Source organism: Electrophorus electricus, chromosome 22 (assembly GCF_041902795.1).
Source record: "Electrophorus electricus isolate QZ-2024a chromosome 22, ASM4190279v1, whole genome shotgun sequence".
Taxonomy (NCBI): Eukaryota; Metazoa; Chordata; class Actinopteri; order Gymnotiformes; family Gymnotidae; genus Electrophorus; species Electrophorus electricus.
In genome coordinates this window covers 14,200,001-14,220,000 of record NC_137518.1, presented here as the reverse complement: position 1 = coordinate 14,220,000, position 20,000 = coordinate 14,200,001, and the positions used below count along the sequence as shown (strand labels likewise).

Sequence of the window (20,000 nt, the reverse complement as noted above, 5' to 3'; positions counted from 1 at the left end):
AAAAAAAATATATATTCTTAACAGCGTTAGGTAGGGTGAGTGTTAAAGGTCCAATGTGCAAAGCACAAAAAGCAACACTTCTCACTACCACTGAGTTCCCCAGTAAGGTCACTTAAACCCACTACCAGACAGCCAAAAGATGATCTAATCCTCTCTGTCACTCACAGAGAAAGGGCACAAGTACACTAGTCATATGCGTCTGCCTAAATCCCATCAGTCCAGTTCTAAAGACACGCAGGCAAAAAGCTTCCCAGGTCAGGCCACAGTGATGTGATGAAACATTAAAGAACTCTTCAGAGACACGTGTGATCAATGGAGCAATGCTGGCCCCCCCTGTCTGGAGCCTACCGAACCAGATGCACACATGCAACACAGCACTATTTACACTAAATCAATCTTTTTTGCTTTTTTCAGAACCATGACTTTAGGTTCTGTGGGACTGCCAGTTATCAAGTCCAAGCAAGGGAGTTCATCCAGTGATATACAGGTATAGCTCCTCGGTGGGTCCCTGTGCCTTTCTGCCATGTTAAAAACACTCAGCCAGTATTGAGTCGGAGACCCGTGGAGCCAGTGGACATGCACATGGCTATGCTGGTGGGGTTGCCAAACAGTAACCCCAAGAGACTGAGAACAGAGCAACTCTCACCTTGTTAGCATGAAAACAACCAACAAGAACTGAACCGTTCTGTTGCAGCCATATGACGAAATGCCTCGTCAATCAACAGCTGCTGCAGTATGGTGCAGTACTGTATATCAGACCAATGTATGCGCAGAAAACCTTTCCTTTGGTACCTCCTGTCTTCCTCAAATGACCTCAGGTGCCAAGAATAAACACCAGTTGCTTATGGCACTGTTACGGAGCTCTTCGGAATTTATTTGTGTTGTTATGGCTCTGGATTGAGGAGAACTCATACAGGAGTGAGAAAGGGAATCCAAAGTGTGTATAACCTGTCATGTCCTAGATAAAAACAAAAACAACCTCTCGTGAGTGACTAGAAAGAGGGCAAAACCACTCACCAAAGCATAATCAAACCTCCGCCACATCCCAAATATCTTCATTATCTTCATCTTTAAAAATTGTTTATCCAGATGCATCGGGAAATCAGCAAGTTTCCAAATCTTCAGTACTGTCCTGTAATTCTGAACTAAAAAAAAGGGTCTGTTCCAGTCAAAACTGTTACAGTACTGATGTTATGTCCGTATATGCCCTCCAGACGATCAGGTACAGGCACCTCACAGCAGCGGAGCGTCAGCGCGAATGACAACACCAGCCTCGCGCTCCGCGCTCCGTAGCCTCCACCTGCTCCACCCTTGCTCCGCCGGCCCGTTCTGGAGCCTGGCGTCTACTCAATTAGCATACAGCTGCCGATTTATGCGCGCTGCGCTCCAGGTGCCCTCTGACCTGCCCAGGGACCGCACCTCCGAAGTTCTTTCCCAGCCACGAGCAGGAGCCACTGCTTGCTCCGTGGATTTACGAGCGCCCTCGTGGACGGCTGTCCCTCCCCTGGCCCCCGGCGAGGCGCGCTCTTACACACTGCTCAACAGGGGGAGCGCTCGGTTCTGGAATAGCCGGCGTCCATCTGTCTAATAGTCCACAAGACAATTGCTGCTTAATCAAGCAAACATTATTGCCCCTCGTGAAACGTCAACCCCCCCAATGCAAGTGTTTCTCTTACAGCTTGCACTGACTTATGGGTGCTTTCCCATGTGGAACTGAAAATGCTTGCTCGAACCTTCAGTATTCCTAACAGCTATTCTTACAAAGGTGGGAAAAAGGAACTGAAAAGTAGCACCAGTAAGGTGCAATTAATTCCATTACATAATTAATTAATAATCAATTAACTCCGCTCCCCAAACAATGTAAAATGTAAACAAACAAAACATGATTATAATATATAGAACTATCAACCACTTCGGTGTGTCTTTTTTTGCACGATTTCTGTGCGCCTTGTTTGAACAGCCCTGCTCCCACATGTGTGCGGACACAGCTGCCGTGCCTTTCTGAACATGCCATAACTCTGTGGAAGAGCCGGGGGGGGGGGGGGGGGGGGGGGGGGGTGAGAGAGAGAGAGAGAGAGAGAGAGAGAGAGAGAGAGAGAGAGAGAGAGAGAGAGAGAGAGAGAGAGAGAGAGAGAGTCCCACGGGTGTCACAACAAGGTTAGGCACGGATGAGAGACCAGTGGGGTATTGTGCTGCTTGTGTGTGTTCAGACGAGTGTGTGCGCGGAGCAGCAGATGTAATGTGAGCGGGAGCAGGAGGAAGGCGGCGGGACAGCCGGAAAGATCGTAACTCTGCCACTGGAGACATGCAGAGGCACGGGGTAGGGGATAGAGGGAGGGAGGGAGAGAGAGAGAGAGAGAGAGAGAGAGAGAGAGAGATGAAGAAAGTAATAGTCAGAAGGAAGAAGGCCTGCACAATAATCTCTGTGGGTAAATCAGATGAATAAATCACACAGACCTCCCCTTCCACTGTGGCGCTGAGGAAGCAGAATTAGCGTGGGAACAAAAGCAGCTTCAGACGGCTTCGGCCTGCAGGAAGCCGCAGGATGCGTGGGACAGCCCCTCGTTTCACTGTGCGTTTTAGTGTTGAAGCCTTCACCAGGCCTAGAACTACCGCGCCGCGTGATGGATATGTCGTCCGAAGCTCGACCGTGATGTCAGGGTCGGGGTTCCTTTAAGAGCTGGTACTTCACCGAATGCTGTTGCATGGGGTGGGGGTCCTATACACTCGTTCGAAGCTGCAAGGTCATTGGGGTCAAAAAGGTTGTGATCCCTACATGCTTCCTTCTTTATAAAAGGGCCTGGTCAGAAAGGACCCCCCCAGTAACAGACTGCTGAGTTTGCCAGCAGCCGTTTGTGGGCCAGCATGATTCAGTGGGAGTAACACGATGCTGTGTATATGCTAATAATGAATAACTACCCACGGGCCTCTTCTAAATGTGTGACACACTAAGATTATCTTTTCTTTTACTGTTTTCCAATAATTCTGTCACTTATCCCCCTTAATCTTGCTCTCTCTCTCTCTCTCTCTCTCTCTCTCTCTCTCTCTCTCTCTTGCTCTGTCTCATCACTTTAAAAAAAAAACTTTTAAAAAAGTATTTTTATTGAAAATTCCCAACAGATATTCATTCCCTAATCCCAATTATGAGTGGTCATTAGTTCTGTATATTGTAACTTACTTTTGTGTATTTGCTTGTATGATTACTCGCTTCAACCTCACAGCTAGGATTGGAGCTATATCTCAGAAAAACACTGAACTCTTGTCTAATCCTCCTCAGTGGCACTGAGGATTAAAAAGGCACTTCACTGCCAACTGTCTGACCGATTCTTTTCCATATCCAAAGACGGTCAACATCAAAATCTTGCTCCTGTAAGTCCCTGTGGAAGGAGGCGGCACACTCCACCTGTACGCCTTTGTCTCATGTCCTGAACAGTCGGTGGCACCGATTCAGCTCTGATGTTTTTTGGCGCGCCACCTCTCTCTCTCTCTCTCTCTCTCTCTCTCTCTCTCTCTCTCTCTCTCTCTCTCTCTCTCTCTTGCTCGCTCTCTTGGGCGCCCTTAGCCCTATGCCACAGCCATCTGCTGTCTTATGTGAGGCTGGCCGAGAGAGAGAGCTTGGCCCCGTGCCCCGGGAGCGACTTCCAGACATGGGCTAACCGGGAGGCTCTAATCCCAAACCCACCTGACACTCCCTCGTCTGCCCGCTCATACAGCACAGGGCAAGAAGAACCTCCGGCCCAGTTATGTCAGAGCCACATAGCCGCATTTTAACCTCTCTCCATAAAATCTATAGACAGCCGTCTAATCTTCAGACCCGGCTAGCCTCCGAGCATCTGAAATCAATAATGGCAGTACAAAGTGGCTCTGCTGGTCTGGGCGCTGCGCTGTTCATGAGGTTGAGAAAGCCATCTGAGTTTCAGTGTGGTGTGACTTAAATAAATATTATCCCAACACACAAGCCATATGTCTAAATCATGTATTGATCACTCTGAGTCCAAACTGCAATTTGGCAGGAGAGAGAGAAATGGAGAGAGACAGAGAGAGTGCAAGAAAGAGAGACAGAGAGAAAAATGTGTAAGAGAGTCAATAATAATTTGTGTGTGTGTGTGTGTGTGTGTGTGTGTTCAGCCTTTTCCACAAGGCACTCAAGCAGCGTATGAATAAGTGGTTAAAGTGCCTCACTTCAGCTTTAATTCAAGAGCTTTTACACAGATATTTATGTATATATGCACACTTTTTAACCCAACAATTTGCATTATACTGTAACTCACATTCATAAGAATATTCTTTTTGTTTAAGTGTATATTAGCTTTTTTAAAAATTCGATCGAGTTCTCTTACATATGCACCATGCTGTCTCTCACAGGGTGCAAACAAAACACTCTTCAAGCTACTGTTTTGTTTTGTTTTCTGCATTGTAACCTTGCGGGTGTGTTCACGTATGCCACTCTAATGCAGCTACTACTACAAGAGACATCAGGACTAGCTCTGAGTTAGCCACCAAGCCAAAGACTGACCTGCTGGTAGATCTAGTAGATCCTGACTGGAGTTTGGGTCCAGCAGAAAGGGCTTTATTTTAAACAGAACTGGTACAAGTCGAGGTAGCAAGACAAACCCAACAGTCATGGCGGAAAAGAAAGAAAAAGGGTTGGGAAAGTCCACAGGGGAAAGAAACCTGCCTATCTTCTGTAGAACGGCATTTCTCCGCAGTAAAACGAGGAGAGGAACTTCTCATGGATCCCAGTAACAGGTGAGAGATCTCGAAGGCCTAGCTACCCACCATCACATGCTACAGATTACACAGACAGAGGTAAAACAGTGATCCAAGTCATAATACAGCAGGGTCACCGCCAGCCGTTTCTCTTCCTTTTTGCAGACTGCAAAGTTAAATTAAGTCTTCCTGAAAAAATACCTGTGTTCATACACTGGCAGTGGAGCATCACAGGACTGGTTCACAGTCACGCTGACTGGTCGTACTGGTCGGAGTACTGGTTCACAGCTCAGTCGTACCGGTCAGAGTACTGGTTCATTGATCATTCGTACTGGTCAGAGTGCCAGTTCACTGCTTAGTCATACTGGTCAGAGTACTGGTTCACAGCTCAGTCGTACTGGTCAGAGTACTGGTTCATTGATCATTCGTACTGGTCAGAGTACCAGTTCACTGCTTAGTCATACTGGTCAGAGTACTGGTTCACAGCTCAGTCGTACTGGTCAGAGTACTGGTTCATTGATCATTCGTACTGGTCAGAGTGCCAGTTCACTGCTTAGTCATACTGGTCAGAGTACTGGTTCACAGCTCAGTCGTACTGGTCAGAGTACTGGTTCATTGATCATTCGTACTGGTCAGAGTACCAGTTCACTGCTTAGTCATACTGGTCAGAGTACTGGTTCGCTGCTCAGTCGTACTGGTCAGAGTACTGGTTCATTGATCATTCGTACTGGTCAGAGTACCAGTTCACTGCTTAGTCATACTGGTCAGAGTACTGGTTCACAGCTCAGTCGTACTGGTCAGAGTACTGGTTCATTGATCATTCGTACTGGTCAGAGTACCAGTTCACTGCTTAGTCATACTGGTCAGAGTACTGGTTCACAGCTCAGTCGTACCGGTCAGAGTACTGGTTCATTGATCATTCGTACTGGTCAGAGTACCAGTTCACTGCTTAGTCATACTGGTCAGAGTACTGGTTCACAGCTCAGTCGTACCGGTCAGAGTACTGGTTCATTGATCATTCGTACTGGTCAGAGTGCCAGTTCACTGCTTAGTCATACTGGTCAGAGTACTGGTTCACAGCTCAGTCGTACTGGTCAGAGTACTGGTTCATTGATCATTCGTACTGGTCAGAGTACCAGTTCACTGCTTAGTCATACTGGTCAGAGTACTGGTTCACAGCTCAGTCGTACTGGTCAGAGTACTGGTTCATTGATCATTCGTACTGGTCAGAGTACCAGTTCACTGCTTAGTCATACTGGTCAGAGTACTGGTTCACAGCTCAGTCGTACCGGTCAGAGTACTGGTTCATTGATCATTCGTACTGGTCAGAGTACCAGTTCACTGCTTAGTCATACTGGTCAGAGTACTGGTTCACAGCTCAGTCGTACCGGTCAGAGTACTGGTTCATTGATCATTCGTACTGGTCAGAGTACCAGTTCACTGCTTAGTCATACTGGTCAGAGTACTGGTTCACAGCTCAGTCGTACCGGTCAGAGTACTGGTTCATTGATCATTCGTACTGGTCAGAGTGCCAGTTCACTGCTTAGTCATACTGGTCAGAGTACTGGTTCACAGCTCAGTCGTACTGGTCAGAGTACTGGTTCATTGATCATTCGTACTGGTCAGAGTACCAGTTCACTGCTTAGTCATACTGGTCAGAGTACTGGTTCACAGCTCAGTCGTACTGGTCAGAGTACTGGTTCATTGATCATTCGTACTGGTCAGAGTACCAGTTCACTGCTTAGTCATACTGGTCAGAGTACTGGTTCACAGCTCAGTCGTACCGGTCAGAGTACTGGTTCATTGATCATTCGTACTGGTCAGAGTACCAGTTCACTGCTTAGTCATACTGGTCAGAGTACTGGTTCACAGCTCAGTCGTACCGGTCAGAGTACTGGTTCATTGATCATTCGTACTGGTCAGAGTACCAGTTCACTGCTTAGTCATACTGGTCAGAGTACTGGTTCGCTGCTCAGTGACTAAGAATGAAAGGAAGTTTAATTGAGGGTGAGGGCACCCTGAGCTGCATTTAGCGGTTCATACACTATACTGTACAATGATTTCAGCTTTTCACCATTCAGTTAATTGGAAGTTTATTTAAAAACAAAACAAAAAGAATTGCACTCACCTGCATCAAAGTCTATATGCAATCACGGTGAAGAAGGAAGTCCCACAGAGAGAATGCACAAAGAGAGAAGATGATTAGTACTTCTTGAAAAAGTCCTAAACGATTATTTCCTAAAACTAAGATTTTAAACTACACACACACACACACACACACACACACACACACACACACACACACACACACACACACACACACACAAAAAACAAAAACAAAACCAAAAACAAAAAAACAACAACACCAATTCAAATTTTTAACGTGATTTGGCATCTGATTCTGAGTAGGCTGTAATAAAATTAACAGAGGAGATTATAAAATATAAAATAAATAATTTCCCATTATACCAAAATGCTTAATCCTTCTATACTGGCTTTGTCCATCAATTACTGGGAACCAAACTGTCATTCAGATTACAGGAGCAAGTAATAAGAGAATATAGTGCTTCTCATGCTGTGTTATTCTGAAAACTTTATTCCTTTCAGACAACATACTCTGAATGGTAATCATCTGTTAATACTTGAAACCCAGGTGTACAGACGGCAGGAATCTGAGATGCTGGGTAAATATAACAACCTTTCCTCCATATCCAGAAGCCCTTTACGGCCTACATTATGACTTAGGATGAAGATCAAGACGAAGTCTTAAACTAAAATAGTATGGATAAGGGGATCTGTCAATAAAAAGTGCTTTTAGTCTAAGACAGTTTAAAGGGCGTGCTGTGTCACTCTGGCTGGATGATGCATGATGCATTGGTAGCAATGCCCTGTTGGCTGACTATGTGCTAACAGATGGTTAGTGCCTGGGTGGCAAATAGTGTGTGTGTGTGTGTGTGTGTGTGTGTGTGTGTGTGTGTGTGTGTGTGTGTGTGTGTGTGTGTGTGTGTGTGTGTGAAAGAGAGAGAGAGCATGTGTCTGAAGGGTTAAAGTCCCCAGGCTGGTCAAAGAACTGTACTATATTCATATGTCGATGAACGGCTACACAAAGAGACTATATGAGACTATATGAGTCTCTCGCAGCCATATGTACACAAACGACAGCTCAAAACCGCACGCAGACTAGAGAAATAGAGCATGTAAGCGTTGGCGCCAGGGCCAGGCCCCTTCTGGCCACCAGGGGGAGGCCTCGAGTCAGGCACACTACCAATCAGGCTTGATGCCCAACAGCTGTGCTAGGACTATATTAGCCCAGTGACCCAGTCACTCAGTGCTGGGTCTTTGCTAAAGTGTTGAGCCAAGCTCCTAGCCGGTAACTCTGGGTATTGTGGTATGTGAGCTGGTGTTTTTACACTAGCACTCTCTTCTCCAGTTTTCCCTCCAGGCTCCCCTTAGTCGCCAAAGCTCCTCCCTGTTTTATGGTTTTGTTTGGGAGGTTTTAGAGTTTGCTTTTCCCCAGTGCATCGGGGCTGCCATTCTTCCCGTGGTGTTTTTTGTTTTTTCCTTTTTCCATGCTCTGCGTGCTGTTTATTTTTTCCCACCGGTTTTTCGTCCTCCATTCCTTTGAAGCGCGATATACACGTAGGTCGTTTAATGGCCGCCGGGGTTCGCCTCTTGTTTTACCTGTTATAAGATCTAACTGGTTTGCACACGGGCCCACCATCATACAGTGTGGTAGCTCAACCAGCAGTGTCACTGTTATCACCCATCTGTCCTGGGTTTCAGCTCCATTACACGCACGACCATCCGAGCTCAGCTGCTCTCAAATTGCCGTCTTTGTGATTACTGTCCTTATATGAACGGTCACTGTGCAGAGCCACCCGATAGCTAATCTGTCAAGCTGCGATACTTGACGAGGTATCTAGAACAGGAATGATAAACCACCAGGGGCTGACAGCAAAATTTCTCTCAGTGGTGGCTTCTGAACATCTCAATCAACTCAGTCGAGTTCAGCTTGTCTAATCCGTGAGACGGGAAGAAATGTATGTCAGAGTTCAAGTTTACCGCGTAGGTCGACCACGTTGGTGGTGACTCGCAAACTATGGACTAATGGACGAAGGTTACGGCTCCGTTATAGGAGTTGATATGATAGAGTTTGATCACTGAGTGAATGGAGAAGAGGGAAAACTAGTCAGCGGAGCTGTGAGTGGATGTGGGGTGGAGGAAGGTGGAGGAGCTCACCCTCTGCTGGATGATGGCATGCTGGTGCTCCATCAGCCTCTTCTCCATGGCTGAGTCGATCACCAGCTGATCCAGCTGGGGAAGCGGCACAGCACAGCGGGTGAGTGGGGCAAAAGTGACCGGAACTCTCACACACACACACACACACACACACTTGGTGAGTGGGGCTAAACTGACCAGAACTCACACACAATCAGTGGGGCTAAACTGACCGGAACTCACACACACACGGTGAGTGGGGCTAAACTGACCGGAATTAATATAAACGCACACACACACACTGAGTGGGGCCAAACCAACCAGAAATCATACACACACACACACACACACACACACACACATAGTAAAACTTCCATTTAAAAGGGCTTTGCTAGTCTTTTGGCTCCAGTTCTGTTCTGTTTTGTTTGTACTGTAACTGGGTTTATGTATGTGCAAACTGAGTCACTCTTAGAGATTCATAGATGTGATCTGGCAAATGGGGGAATCAGTTTTCACTGTTTAACCTTCTAAATGTTCCTTTCCTTCTTCTACAGGCCTGTGCTCATTAAAATGTTGCGGATCCAAACTCCGTGCAGTCATCAATCTTGTGCCGCCCTCCCACAGCACACGCCGGACCCCCGACACACGTGCACATGGTCCTCAGAACCAGCCAGAACATACATTTATCCTCCCTTTTCACTCGTTAGGCCTGTGTGACTCTGCAGACCCCGGGGCTTGCCCGGACCACGTGCCTGGCGCGAGGCACAGGTGTTGGGGTGGGGAGCAGATGGCGTGGAGGAGGACCAGATGAACATGGCTAACGGGACGCGGGGTCCCAGGGAGCAGGTGTCTGAGGGACAGGGCACTCACCTCGGCGGCCAGTTTCTTCATGTATGGGTTGAGCTCGTCCAGGAGGCTGTAGCCCTGCTGGAAGAGCAAGTACTGAGCCTGCATGAAGGACAGCATCTGCAAAGGAGACGCGGATGACGGGGCAGGTCAGGGATGACGAGGTCGCAGCTGCGGTCAGGTCGTAACGGGCGTTACAAAGCACAGAAATCCAGTATAGGGAATCACTCACCGAATCAAGGATTTCAAACTTCTTTTTGGCCTGTAAAACATTGATCTATGGAGACAATGAGTAAGGTTAACACATGTTGGTGTCATCGCAGACTAAACTGACCTACTTTACTAACGGTTTACAACCTAGTGGTGCTTATGATTACTGCAGCGCTATAATGCAACATACAGTAGAAATATTTTGTAATGGGGGATCAACAGAGTTGTTTCAGTCGTAGGCTGGATTATTGGCAATAGATTCATAACACCAGTGTGTCATTATGTGGCTGGTGGTCATTTTGATCTGATCAGAGCGTGATAACGGAGCAGTTATGGTAACAGAGCACTTTGTTGTGTGATTTTAAAGCGTTACAGCTGTAATTGGCTCATTTTTGTACTACAAATAAAACCTATTTTCCATTAGGTTCCTATATAAAATCACGTTATAACAGAAGCACTTTGGTCAGTTACCTGTAAAACGTAGTCCAGAGCGAGGTGTCGGAAGCACTTCCGGGTGGTGATGAGCGTGCCGGTAGCCTCCTCAGCCTCGTGGGGCTTGTTGCGCGGTGCCTGGGCGTTCTTCACCTGCGCTATCTCCATGTCCTCCCGCAACCTGTCAAACTGCTTCTTTGTCTCCTTGAACTTGCGCACATCCCTGCATGGCAGACAAAAAACACAGCCAAATAACATTAGAGAGAGAGCGAGAGTTAGGGAGTGGGAGATGAGGGGGAAGAGAGTGAGAGAGCTAACGGAAGCAAAAGAAAATCCCAAATGGGATGAGTGCTGGGACAAGCGTGTGGAGGGTGGTGTGTGAGAGCTACTTACTCTTTGACAAAATTGTGCAGTTGCTGCTTAATGGACCTCTGAGCCTGGTCACACAGGATCTGAGTAGACAAGACCAGCGTGAAGGTCACACTCATCTGCTCATAACTGACTAGGTAGGAGTAACATCAACATCATCAACCACAAAAACCTGGCACGAGTTTCATCACCCACCAAATATTGACACACCTCATTTGGCTGATAAACCAATAGTTGTCTTTATCAAAGGTTTTAAACATTTAGGTGTTATTCAACAGCAATAACAAAACTGTAGTACTCTGCGTCTTTGAACCACTGTAAAAATGGAACCACTGCACGGAGCTGTGCAGCACATCTGTAGGATAGCAGTGCATATTTTCACCACTAGATGGCAAAGTAGCAACTGAAACCACAGCAAAGCAGAACGAAGCTGACACACCCCCTTACACTCGTTCTCCTCTCATCTCTCTCTCTTCCGCTCTTCCTCTGTCTGACTCTGTGGGAAGCTGATGGTCATGTCGTGAGACGGAATCATGGAAAGGTTAAAATAGGTCGCTAGAGCAGAGCGGGTGCTGGGATTCACACAGAGATAAGCATGACACAACACACACACACACACACACACACACACACAGGTCCTGGGGGAAACATCTCATCAAGCATTTCCAATGATGAAGACATATCGTTGAGGCAGTAACACACGCATGGGCAAGTGGCTACACATGTCACCATGGATCACACCAGATCTCTCTGTCCCTCTCTCACACACACACAGACACACACACACACAGTGATTGCAGCGGAGTAGATGAAGAGCCGGGTGTTGTTAATTCGAGCGTTGTTGAAAACAGAGGGGCTTTACATCCGAGATACACAACAGGAGGACGTGACAACACGTGACACAGCAGGAATAAAACACAGCTCATGTGGAAAACAAAGAATGCCAGAGACTGAGAAATCCGAAAGGATACGGAAACACTGGGTCATCTTTGTATATAAAACAGTTAGGATTGCAGACAAACATACAGTATTCTTTGCTCACAGCTGGTAATATGGGAAACAGAAAACATAATGTTCTGTCTATCTGTGTATACAGGAATTCTGAGTAAAGCGAAGCAAAAGTGGACTATGTCTAGGCTTTGTCAGTCAGACCTAACCTTCCCAGTCTAAACTGAGATTAGCATTTCCCCTTCCACTAACCCCAAAAATGCCCATTACACTGGACCCATCCATTACGCTGGACCCCGCAATTATGCTGGATCCCTCCATTACACTGGACCCATCCATTACGCTGGACCCCGCAATTATGCTGGATCCCTCCATTACACTGGACCCATCCATTACGCTGTACCCCGCAATTATGCTGGATCCCTCCATTACACTGGACCCATCCATTACGCTGTACCCTGCAATTATGCTGGATCCCTCCATTACACTGGACCCATCCATTACGCTGTACCCCGCAATTATGCTGGATCCCTCCATTACACTGGACCCATCCATTACGCTGTACCCCGCAATTATGCTGGATCCCTCCATTACACTGGACCCATCCATTACGCTGTACCCCGCAATTATGCTGGATCCCTCCATTACACTGAACCCATCCATTACGCTGTACCCCGCAATTATGCTGGATCCCTCCATTACACTGGACCCATCCATTACGCTGTACCCCGCAATTATGCTGGATCCCTCCATTACACTGGACCCTACCATTACGCCGGACCCATTCATTATGCTGGATCACTCCTTTATACTGGATCCCTCCATTACACTGGACCCATCCATTACGCTGTACCCCGCAATTATGCTGGATCCCTCCATTACACTGGACCCATCCATTATGCAGGACCCTATTCATTATGCTGGATCACTCCTTTATACTGGATCCCTCCATTACACTGGACCCATCCATTGTACTGGATCCCTTCATTACGCTGGACCCCTCCATTACACTGGATCCCTCCATTACGCTGGACCGCTGAGGTCTGGTGACTGGGGCATGGTGCTCCATTTCAGATCATTAGCTAACACCTGTCCATCTAAACAGCTAACAGACCCCTGCAGACTCACCTCTCTCTCTCTCTCTCTCTCTCTCTCTCTCCCTGACTCTCTCTCCCTCACTCTCTCTCTTTCCCTCACTCTCTCTCTCTCTCACAGTAGAGGTTGTGATGAGATCCACTGAACTGTTTCCTGAGGTAAAACTTCAAATCAGTTCCGACTCACGGTGCCTGGAGACAAGTGGATGAATAGAGCTATGCGCTCAGGAAGGAAGGAGTGAGTGTGTAAACGACAGAATGAGTGAGAGGGAGAGTTTAATCATGGCCCGAAGCCCAGACCTACAGAGAGCAGCGAGACTCTCTAATGTAGCGCCAGTTGCTAGCAAGCTGTAGCTGACAGCTGCATTTGCATGACTGTTTCAAAGCAGCACGGCAGAGATTAACGTAAAGCTGCTTCAGGCTTCTAGAAACTCGACTGACCTCCAGAAAGAAAGCCTGACAGAGAAAAGGGCAGGACAGAGAAAGATAAGAGGGAGAGAGAGAGAGAAATAGAATGAATCAGACAGCGGTGTCCCATAACAGGAAATGGTCATTAAACACACCGAGATGGTTCAGGTGCTCCCTGTGTGAAAAACATCCAGGACTGCAGCTCTGTGTCCTGCGTAGAGACAGGAAGTGACACATGCCAGCAGGAGACGGCAGGTACAGCAATTGGTGCTCGTGTTTTCCCCATGCGACTTGGCAAGAGAGGCCTGTTGAACTCCACGTCGGTGCCACGAGCTCTTTTGTAGCGAGCTCGCTTTAGCGGACTCATCTTAGAAAAAAATACCGAAAACATGCAAGAGCACTGCAGGGAAAATTCCACACAGAACATGAAAACAAGTCTTGTGAAAGTCTACGAGTAGACAAAATAAAAGGAGCATAGCTCCAGATCTAACAGCTTACATGACCAGTCAAGCCCCGTCTCAGTTAGTCTGTTTGTCTGGCTGGATTTGCATCTGCTCAGGAAAGCAGTTCATTACATAATCAAGCTGATGAATGCCCTTCCCACTGCCAGCTACGCCACGCCCTGCTTATGACACGTGCTGGGCAGACCCCAGAAAACAAACCCATGGGGCGTCCCATGGGTCCGACTGGCAGCAGAGCCCGAATTCCAGTACAAAAAAAGGTCCCAGTGGCCCTGGGCCAAGAGCCCACGTTTGGCGCAAGGAACCGTATGCTTTAAACTGGAGATCATCGTTGATGTCATAATCATGGGCTTTCAGGAAACAAGGGTACATGACGATGCCGTCATGTCTGCACCATACTGTGAGATTACATATTAATGTGCTTCGTGGCAAGCTGTCAGGACACAAGTGAGGATGATGATTGTAGCGATACGCCCCCCCCACCACAACCACCCCGCGCCTCATCCTGCGTCTCTCCCGTGGGCCCCAGAAGCACGGCCGCGGGGCCGGCAGAGGCCGGCACTATTACATCTCCGTCTGGGAGTGAGAGAAGAAAAGGGCAGTCTGCGCAACCCTGCCGAGGATCACCGAGGATCACCGAGGATCACCGAGGATCAGGAGGGTTTGGGAAATGAACACTGCAGTGCGGAGAAGAATGGAGGTCGTCAGGACCCGGCAGTGTGGAAGTGAGCAGTCCACCCATAGAGCGGGCTAGGGAGAGTCACACCCTGATCCTGGATCAGATCTAGACACAACACTGTTAACATACAGCTTATATTAATACTGGACAGCACTGGCTTTGAGTATTTAACGGTGCGTTACAGGCGATATGTATTTAATAGGAGACTGCAGGTAATGTTTGCTCAGGGGGAAAAGGAAGCCAACTCTGCTGTGAGCTCAGTGGTGTCATCACCTCCGCAGTCAGGTTGAGAAACATATTACACCCCCCCGCGCCAACAACTCCCTGTTGCCATCACTGTCGCTGACAGTGTGCGAGACAGCCGCGCTACTTCCTGCATACAGGGCAGAGAGGAGACAAACTGCTTTAGTTTTACCCCGCTGTCCCTAATGAAACACTTACACTCATCCTGATGGGTACGTTCACCGGAACAAAGCTGCTCCACATTTCAGACCCCATGTCAGGACAAGCCTGAATTGCTAGGACTGCCATTGCTCTGTGTGTGTGTGTGTGTGTGTGTGTGTGTGTGTGTGTGTGTGTGTGTGTGTGTGTGTGTGTGTGCATGTTAGATTCCCACATTTTGCACTGCTTGATCTGTTTTCACATATGATGCAGTTGATAAGCTGTGATAAACATATGATAAGCTGTGATCTATATAGTCATATTTCACAGATGGGCATCAACACCTGCCATTCACACACACACACACACACACATAGCCTTGAGGTGTGAAATATACATCATACTGAGGCATGTAGAGTAAAATGCCCAGACATTTAATTCACAAAGTGGCAGGTTAACAGCACGGCCCAGGACAGCCTGAGGAAATGAGTGGATTAAACCTGTGACCCTTCAGTGCAGGAGCCAGCCCTGGATCCTTTGTCTACAGAGACGAAGGAGACCCAGAGTGGACAGCATCAATTACAGTCAATCATTTTCTAACAAGGAGGCCTTGTATGGGTCTTATTGTCTGATCATCCATAAGAAAAGCTCACAAGCATCATCCAGACGCTTTAACCAGATCCACTTTGTAAACGTGTTATGAGTGCTCTCGAGGTTATGACCTCATGGCTCTGCGGTCAGCTCCAGGGATTCGGCCCCTCCACTGCAGACAGTTCACCGCAGAAGTATATCGCAGCACGTAACTTTCTTTACTGAACAGTGCAGGGGCAGAAGGTGACTCCGGGAGAACGGAGGTGACTCCAGGCGAGTGGAGGAAATCACAGCACTGATGATACACTGCCTGCCTCTGCAACCAGGAAAAAGGATCGTCAGTCTTGGGGCTGACAATTAAAAAGCCGCAGGTTCTTTCTACCGCGACTGTGGAATTTCCTCTGCTCCAGAAATGCCCTGCTGCTCACGCAGGGCTGCAGAACCCACGGGTTCTTTTTGTTTCCATTCCGAACAGAAACACGGGAGCCTGATTAGCGAGGTCAGGTGTTTTGCTGCTGCGGCCATCTGTGGCCTGAGACACCAGGTGACTGCTGGTAACGGAGACGTGCTCCCTACAACTCTTTATCATCTGGCAGCTCTTCTTTTAGGCTATATGAAATTCTTTGTGTATAATATTTAGCCTTAGACTTTTTCTGATCTAAGATCAGTGTTCTGCATCCAAATCATGCTTCAGACTAGTTTAAGACAAACTGTGAGACAGATCCCAGGTTGGCCGACTTCATGCATCCTTATGGCTGTAAGGTTGTGCAGACATTGTGGAGGCATGTGGAAGGCATCAGTCACGTGTGATGTGAAATGTTCCATGTAAAGAGAATAGGCTCCTCTGGGTTGAGTTACACGCCACAGTCGGCCTAACAATTAGCCACCTGGGGGACAGCCATATATACTGACCTCGCAACATACGATGGACTCATATAGTATGTGTATGGTGAGGTGTGTGTGTGCACGCATGTGTGTTTTATTAGGGATGCACATGCACATGTGCTCACACGCACACACACACATGCCATGTCTCACCATGTGGTAGTTAACGATTTCCTGAAGACTCTCTCCACATTTCTCTAGACACTCCTGCAAAATGGCATACACATGTAAACAAACACACACACACACACACACACACATTAATATGCATAGCAGAAGCATGCTGTGTTTGTAGCCTCTCACTGATAAGAATGTACATACAATTTTAATACTACACTGGACACAATGTCAACATAAGATCCAAGATAAGATTTTTGAACAATCTTTGATTATGTTCATGAATTACATTTAGCAATATAAATCATTGGTTTTAATGCTGTTCGGGGTGTTTTGGGAAATGCAAGACATCTCACCGTGATCGTCTCCTCCTTGCAGTGGTGGGACAGGTCTCGGATGCCATTGATAAACAGCTTGTTGGCGCTGACGTATGCACGGCCAGCCTCGATCATGCCACTGCACAGCTTCACCAGCTGACGGGAGGGTAGAGGGGGTGGAGAGCGCCCAAATCAAATGTATTACTCACTTTTATTGGCCAGTCTCACAATGTTGGATTTCAGGGCCTAAAAAATCACCCTGCAATTATCAGCCCAGGGCGAGTACGGGCTTTAGGGAAAACACAAAGACATCAGTGCTATTTAGATGCTAACCTGCAGTCTGGTTAGCACACTTAGACACACACACAGCAGGAGGGGGCAGACATGGGCATCGTCACACGTGCACACACACTCACATATTCACACAGGCTAATGTCAAGAGCAGAGCATACCAAATGAAATGAATAATGCTTTAGTGGCTCGTTCCTTAGATGTCCTGTATGAAGACGCTTCTAACAGAGCTTTAGCTTTGCAGTGTCTCCCAAATTTGTCCAGTACACAGAGGATTAATCGTGTTTAAAACTTTCTGACATGTTTCAGCCTCATGCTGTGGGCTTATCTTTCAAAATATGTTCAGGAACGAATCAACAGTACTATAAAGCACATACTGTATCTAATGTAATCAACAGTATGTAAGTACAGAAATGAACCACAAAGTTACTGTGGGGCTTAAAAAAACACCCTCTGTTAACCATAAAGGTTTTAACAGCTCTCTCTCTCTCTCTCTCTCTCTCTCTCTCTCTCTCTCTCTCTCTCTCTCACATTCTCTCTCACTCCCTCCCTCCCTCCCCTCAGGCAAACACACACACACACACACACACACACACACACACACACACACACACACACACTCACACACACACACTCTCTGTTATCCATTCTGTGTTATTTCTGTGGCTCATTCTTTTTTCTTCCATATTCTGCATGTATTAGACACTACATGTGCACTACATGCACGTGTGCTGGTCTGGAGACAGCCAATCCAGAACCATAGGACACCGCCACGCAGACGCTACTTCCGCCACGCACTGTAAACGAGTGTGACGCAGACGCTACTGCCCCCACGCACTGTGAACGAGTGTGACGCAGACACTACTGCCCCCACGCACTGTAAACGAGTGTGACGCAGACGTTACTGCCCCCACGCACTGTGAACGAGTGTGACGCAGACGCTACTGCCCCCACGCACTGTAAACGAGTGTGACGCAGACGTTACTGCCCCCACGCACTGTGAACGAGTGTGACGCAGACGCTACTGCCCCCACGCACTGTGAACGAGTGTGACGCAGACGTTACTGCCCCCACGCACTGTGAACGAGTCTGACGCAGATGTTACTGCCCCCACGCACTGTGGATGAGAGAAATCAATATCACATTGACCAAACATTCACTATTACGACTGCAGCCAATACAGCTGAAGGATAACTAGATAGAAGCTTTCCAAGGTAGTTTAGATTAATGTCAGAATGGATTGAGGTCAGTGACAAACCCTATAAACCCTATATCTTTCTTTTTCATTAACCAGTCTATAGGAAACCCTGCCATCCACTCTACTTAATTTCAAACACCACCTGCCCTCTTTAGACTTTAATTTGTGAATGGCATACATTTCCCTTAGAGCACGTCCATAAGAATGGGACACTTCAATTAGCTGCCAGCATCACAGCATAATTGTATTGCCTATAAATACATCTTTCTATACATTGATGCCACTGAGCAAAACCAATTCCACTAATGTTACCACTTCAGTCTATTGTAGTTCTCAGGGCCATATGAGCAACGAATATAAGAAAACAGCGTGCAGGAACCATAGAGACAGTGGAGGAACAGTTTAAATCACATTAGTGGGAAACGGGAGCACATAGGAGAGTCCATCAGGGAGGTGGTCAGAGTGGCATACACAGAAATACCCTGACCCAATCAAGACGAAGATGAACCGCAAAAGAGTGGCGCAGAGGGAGAAAGAACAGTCGATAGGACAGAGATCAAACAGTGCAAACGCAGACACGAGGAAGCAGTAATGCGACCATACTGCCTGCTGTTTCTAACCTACAGGGCCCTGTGGCCTAAGGTGGGGTTCACGAATCGCGGCAGTACAATAACACCATCACATGTTACCTTGCTGCCCATTGCTTTACACTTTAAAAGGCTCCAACAAACAGACTTGGAAAGGAGTTAACATCACCTCAGATTTGCTGGCATTCGTGAACAAACACGACCAGCCGGACGGTTGCTGTGATTCATCGTACCTTGTCTAGTTTGGCCTCGACATCGACCACATCTGTCTCCACCTCGTCGATGTTCGCTCTGAAGGGAAATGAAAGACAACGTTCTTGTTACTCCGGGATGCAACACCAGCAGACACAACAGGCCACGTGAGCCACAGTACTGTGAGCAAGAACACAAAGTCTTAAGAAGAAGCCTTAGCATGTAGTCTTAAGCTGTAGTCTTAAATCTCATCAGTGTGCCGTATCAAATAACAAAAAATAATGATGGGAAATATATTTAGATTTGCTCCACGTGTTTTCTATGTTCTCCATATGCAGTGCCTAGAAAGCAACGAGACGAGACGAGAGAAGATGAGACGAGAAGACAAGAGGTCTCACTAACCAGTGGTGGATCCCAATCTCACTAACTAATAAGAGACACAGAGAGTAAGAACAGATGAATATAATTCCAACCTTCCTCTCCTTCTACAGACGACCTATTGTTGGTGTGGAGTGGTACAGTTACACAGAGTTATAAGAACTGCACATAACTGTGTCATGAATGCAAAATAATGCATCACTTCAGAAAGGCAACACAGGGTCTAGTCTGCTGTTGCCATTAAGCCCAGTGAACAGGGAGCAGAGAACGTTAAGTCTTCTATATAACACTATAGCAGCCATGTGGTACCGAAAAGCCTTGCTTAGATGACTGTGATGAGTGCCATGCCCCGCCCACTCTACGCCCAAAGCCAGGCGCCGCCCACACAGCATTGTCAGGTAGTTACATTTGCAGCATTTACTTGTGTGCATTTGCCAGACACATTTTCCAGATTAGCTAAAATAAGCAAGACTAAGGGGAACACAGGCAAAACTCTGCGTGTGTGTGTGTTCATATATCATTCATATATCTTAACAATCTTTAATTTCCAAGGGCATATTCAGTTTTTTTTTATTTATCGAAATCATCAATAATTACCAAATACAGAAGGCATTGTGAGCACAAGAAAAGCATGACTCAGTGCCCTCCCACTGTGACTGTGGGAGTTATGTTGTGATGAAAATAAAAT

At 47.1% G+C, this 20,000-nt stretch overlaps 1 protein-coding gene across 3 annotated transcripts in view; it reads right to left on the bottom strand.

The window, feature by feature from the left end:
- Positions 1-20,000, bottom strand: part of acap3b (ArfGAP with coiled-coil, ankyrin repeat and PH domains 3b) — a 54,168-nt gene that overhangs the window by 10,870 nt on the left and 23,298 nt on the right. For 2 of the 3 annotated variants that reach the window (XM_027023061.3, XM_027023062.3), the window contains exons 2-10: positions 18,976-19,033; positions 16,706-16,822; positions 16,386-16,439; positions 10,810-10,868; positions 10,456-10,639; positions 10,007-10,051; positions 9,799-9,894; positions 8,950-9,024; positions 6,839-6,850 (exon numbers count right to left, since the gene is read on the bottom strand). In XM_027023061.3, the coding sequence (XP_026878862.2) occupies positions 6,839-6,850; positions 8,950-9,024; positions 9,799-9,894; positions 10,007-10,051; positions 10,456-10,639; positions 10,810-10,868; positions 16,386-16,439; positions 16,706-16,822; positions 18,976-19,033 (700 nt within the window). The remainder of the gene's footprint in view (positions 1-6,838; positions 6,851-8,949; positions 9,025-9,798; positions 9,895-10,006; positions 10,052-10,455; positions 10,640-10,809; positions 10,869-16,385; positions 16,440-16,705; positions 16,823-18,975; positions 19,034-20,000) is intronic. The other variant, XM_081705731.1, reaches the window with a different exon arrangement.